Here is a 5,167-nt window from a genome sequence, read left to right as displayed (position 1 = left end):
AGTACTCCATAATTGTTATTCTGTCATCAGGTGACCTTAATGTGTTTTGTTAATTAAATTTTCAAGGCATGAAGTGCCTTACCTTAATAGCAATAAATATCTACATCACGGCCTCAGTGGCTCAACGTTTTATACTGTGAGTGTAATGGGACGTGCCCCAGAATGAATTTCGTTGCTCTGGTCGTAGTACATGAAGTTTCCTTGTCCGAGATCAGAACTTTGGTGTGGTTGTTTAGAACATTTTTTTTTCTCATTTCGTTATTCACTCTCAGCATGGGCTCAGAATCTAGCCGCTAGCCGCTTTGAAGGAATTTTTGTTCTATCTTTGTATTAATAATTAAGATATATTTAAGTTTGAGTTTGAATCAAGCGTCTATACTAATATTATAAATGCGAAGTCTGTTACTTTTTTTGCCTAAATCGCTGAACCAATGTTGATGAATTGTGGTATAGAGATAGATGGGATATAGAAGAAGGACATAGGCTTCTTTATATCATAAAAATAAAATTTGAAGGTGATGAAATAAAGGAAACTACGGAAATTAGTATAGTTATAGTAAGCTACTCGAAGTTACTTATTTTATAAGTCGCTGGCACCAGCTAGTTACGAATTAATTCCTGTGTATGTAAAACCATAGTCGCAGATTTGGGCTTCATTTTTCCCATTTAATATTTTCGATGTGGCATATAAAATGACATCCCATCGAATAAATAATTGACCTCATTCAATTTTCGTTATCGATTATTGCACATATAATATTATAACAAGTGATAAATATGTCATTTGCCTGACAGATGTGCTCACGCGCTGTTTCAGATCATGTTACGATTTAAATATTTGGTTCGAATGTTAATTTATTACAGAGCTCTCTCCGGCCAGACATACAGAATAAACAAAGTAAACAAACTAGGCAGGAAGCGAGTAGGTGTACCTATAATTTAAATACATCCGTATTACTGAATAAAATCAGAAAGATAATACACGTATCAGCGGTTATAAAGGCTACCGCAGTACCTACGGGCGAGGAGACTTATAACGCCGACTCACGCCAAACAGCGGAATACGACTTTGACCGCCGCGTCAAGCCGTCGAACACCAAAGAACATATTAAACTACAGAGTCAAGAGAACGTTGAAACAACTTGAGCAATGCAGGACGAACAGCAAGAACCAAATATGGAAAAAAGGAAACATTTGTTGGAGAAAAGAAAAAAAGTGGATCTGGACACGATCCTGGTAGAGGAGCTGGGCCAGTTCGGGCTGTACCAACTGCGTATGGTGCTACTAGCAGTAGTGGTGGTGATCTTTGGCGCGTGGGCTGCTGTAGAATACATCTTCACTACCGCTAGGATAAGCACAAGGTCAGATATATATCTAAAGAACGGAAGTTATTAGCTGTTGAGTATTTGTTTTCATAAGCAATAAATTTTGCAAAAAATCATTCATTGATGATAAAGTCAATGAATTATCATTATAAGATAATAATGAGGCAAAAAATGTGTGTCAAGTTCATAGCAAGTGATATCCGCCTGCCCTAAAGGGAAAATAACATGCAATATGTGAATATTCACGGAAATTTATTATTTTTTTATTAGCATCTTCATACAAATTTGTGTATGGTTCCACAGATGTCTGATCCCAGAATGTGAAGAGCTGTCGAATACAGTGTTCGCGCCAAAGTGGATCCTAAATGCGGTGCCTGGCACTAGCAACACCTCATTCGAGGGTTGCGCGCGATACGCCAACGTGTCGTTAATTAACCCTGAGGCAATAGATCGGACATGTCCCGCGACCCTCTTCAACCAGCAGCGGACAATCGATTGCGAGGCGTACGTTTACGCAAGCTCTGAGTCTGTCGTTTATGACTACGGTCTGGCATGTGACGAATGGCGACGATCACTGATCGGGTCGGTACGCACGGCAGGCGTGCTGATTGCTATGCCGTTGACGGGATTCGTATCGGACCGATGGGGCCGGCGTACAGCACTCGTGATCAACGCGTTTAACACTGCCTGGATCGGCTCATTGCGGTATTTCGCCGACACATACTTCGGTTTTCTCATATCCGAGTTCTTTGAGGCTGTTTTCGGTGCGGGTGGATTTACTTGCACCTATATTTTGGGTACGTTTACTCTTCATTATGAATGATATATCTCTGCATATGAATAACATTTGTTTGAAGTTCTACCTCAGTTATGTCCTTAGCAGAAGTTAGTTAGGGAGAGTTAAAAAACTGAATGTGTGACTAGAAAACATATTAGGAATTTAAATTACGGCTTGACTATCGTCAGCAGTAAAGATAAGTTGCACTGTATGTATATATGTTATAGTTTACCTAAAATGATAAACGAGGTATACCTACGCACGTGGTGTATGCATTTTTGAAAAGTAATAAAAAGATAAAAACGTGCTTAGATCAGGATAACATAGTATATTTTCATTAATCTTCAAAGTGTCGAAAACATTTTTTAAGGTAATAAAATATTTGTAGGGACTCGAATTAAATTTCATTTTTGTTTTTTAGTAATGGAGCTCATGGGTCCCAAATATCGCGTCGCGGGTGGAGTGGTGATGAACACTTTCTTTGCGGTAGGGCAGGTGACGTTGGGCCTTATAGCCTGGGCCGTGCCTGACTGGCGGAAACTCACACTTTCGATTTACCTGCCCCAGTTAATTACCATCTCATTTTACTGGTTGATGGCAGAGTCCGTACGTTGGTACTTGAGTAAGGGTCGCTACGAAGAAGCTGAGGGTGTCCTTAAAGATGTCGCTCGTATCAACAAGAAACAACTATCCGAAAAGTCACTTCAAGAGCTCAAAGAAAACGCTGAAGAAGAAAAGAAAAAGCAAGACCTAGAGGAAGAAATCAAAGCAAAGGAGCCGTGGTTGATAGTTGAGGTGTTTCATCACAAATCGATTCTATTGCGTTGCTGTGTGTCACCTGTATGGTGGATCACGACTACCTTTATCTACTATGGGCTGTCAATTAACTCAATCAACCTGACAGGGAACAGGTACCTGAACTACGTGACGGTATCAGCCGTAGAGATTCCTGGATTTTGGATTGCGTTCCTGTTGCTTGGAATTGTAGGCAGGAAACCTGTGCTTATTGGGGCCTTTTGGCTATGCGCTGGTTGTCAGATAGCCTTTATCTTCATTCCCGATGGTACGTATTTTTTGATTATCAAATTTACTTAATTATGTATATCGTTTTCATAAATTTATTTTAACACCTATAATGTTGTGTTTCCAGCGAATACGATTGCGTCGTTGATAGTGTATATGATCGGCAAGTGCTGCATCGCGACGGTAATGTCTGCCATCTACGTGTACACATCAGAGCTGTATCCTACCAAGTACCGCAATAGTCTGTTCGCCTTCTCCTCGATGATGGGCCGCATCGGCTCCATCCTAGCACCACTTACGCCTGCTCTTGTAAGTTGTGATCATCATTGCCGTGCAGCAAGTTAGGGTCAGTACTCGTAATAACCAAAAAATGTGTACGTACAGGGATCAGAAGTGTGGGAGCAGCTACCATTTGCGCTCTTCGGAGGATTTGCCCTGCTTTCGGGACTACTAGTGCTGCTTACTCCGGAGACTTTAGGCACGCAGCTACCTGATAGCATGGAGGAAGCCGCCAACCTCAAAAAAGTGACACGTGTAGCGTAATATTTATTCTAATAGTTAGTTACGTAATGATCATCCACAAGATCGAAATCTATGGAACACCAGACAAGATATCGTCGCTTAAAAGCTAAACGGCTGCATGTCAAGAGTTCACTTGTTTACAGGAGAGGCGATCAAAGCTTTCGACCTCATTTCTTAACATTTTAATATTGTTTTATTTTTAAATATGATGTAAAACAAACAAATAAACAAAACAAAATGCCAAACAGGCATTTGCGTAATTCCGTTGTTTATAATGCCAAATTGCTAGGTGTCTTCGTGTAGTATTAAAGTTTGACCGTTTTTAAACACATTTTTGCAATAAAAACATTTTTGAATTTTTTTGCGATGCGGCGGTTTTGCATTAAAGCGACGATATGTCACATGTGTTCCCTTTGTATAAGTTTTTAGCATTAATCGGTTGAACTACCCGCCTTAGAGTGTAGCGCAGTTAAGCTAACACCTTGTTTACTTTTTGTTTTAATAGTACTATGATCCTGTATAATCTGGATTGTTACCTATTTATTTAATCTCATCTATGTATAAACTTGCGTGTAGATTAAAGATTACGTACTAATTCGCGATAGGCATTCGAAATAATTGCCGGTAAATTAAATCGTTTATCATTTGTATTGTCCTCGAACATGTGTATTGACAATTCGGTTATCATATCTAGTTTACGATAAATAAATATCTTTGTTATTGTTTAAAAGTAATAAGTCAAAAATATATGCCAACTAAAGTGACAAGTTTTTTTTTCTATAAGCGAGAAGAGGATTTTGGTGGAAACCTTTTCCAGCAGAGGGACACAACAGGTAATTTTTTTTATGTTAGATGCAGTTAGATTGGTACAAGTTCATCTTAAGGCAAGTTACCGAAGGAGAACCGGGAAAAACTGTTTTCCTAGATCAAATGGTATATTTGATATTAAATAACAGTCTTACAAAACGATATGACCAATACACCTAAGGATATAGTCTACAGAATGTGCTAATTTGTTACTCGACAGGATGTACTTATCCGATCATATAAAATCCTGAAAACATTCTAAAATAAAAGTATAAAACGAATTATTTAAGAATAACGTAATCTAACTTTGTATATAATTTTTATATGAAAATGTCTCTTTTTTTAAGTACTATAGAGAACTTGCTACATTTAGTTTCTCAAGTGAAGCCCTATGGTTATTAAATTTTAACGACACGTTGCGCTGCCCGCTGCGCCGTCAGTCACCATCAGGCGCTTGTCGACGTTTGATCTGTGTCAAAGTTTTCGTGTTCTTGTTATATTTATTTAAGATTATAGATTTAGGCTCGCGTTGAAATACCTCTTTACAAGGATTATTTATTTTGGTCACCAAATGTAACAAACTTTACAAAAAAAGTATACAGGCACATGAAACTTTATTTTAAACCGATTTTAAAAAAAGGAGGAGTTCTCAATTAGTTTGTATGTTTTTTTTGTATGTATGTTGCGTGATATCTCCTCCATTTGTGGACCA

At 38.4% G+C, this 5,167-nt stretch overlaps 1 protein-coding gene across 1 annotated transcript; it reads left to right on the top strand.

Moving 5' to 3' along the window:
- Positions 1–905: 905 nt before the first annotated feature.
- Positions 906–4,404, top strand: LOC113229632 (organic cation transporter protein-like). Its single transcript, XM_026463301.1, has 5 exons — positions 906–1,361; positions 1,629–2,122; positions 2,525–3,166; positions 3,254–3,435; positions 3,511–4,404. The coding sequence occupies exons 1-5, from the start codon at positions 1,150–1,152 to the stop codon at positions 3,667–3,669; spliced, it is 1,689 nt and encodes a 562-aa protein (XP_026319086.1). The 5' UTR covers positions 906–1,149; the 3' UTR covers positions 3,670–4,404.
- Positions 4,405–5,167: the final 763 nt, after the last annotated feature.

Source organism: Hyposmocoma kahamanoa, unplaced genomic scaffold, assembly GCF_003589595.1.
Source record: "Hyposmocoma kahamanoa isolate Upper Pololo Valley unplaced genomic scaffold, ASM358959v1 62, whole genome shotgun sequence".
Lineage (NCBI taxonomy): Eukaryota > Metazoa > Arthropoda > Insecta > Lepidoptera > Cosmopterigidae > Hyposmocoma > Hyposmocoma kahamanoa.
The sequence above is the reverse complement of the archived record's forward strand: the minus strand, read 5'-3'. Positions and strand labels throughout refer to the sequence as shown.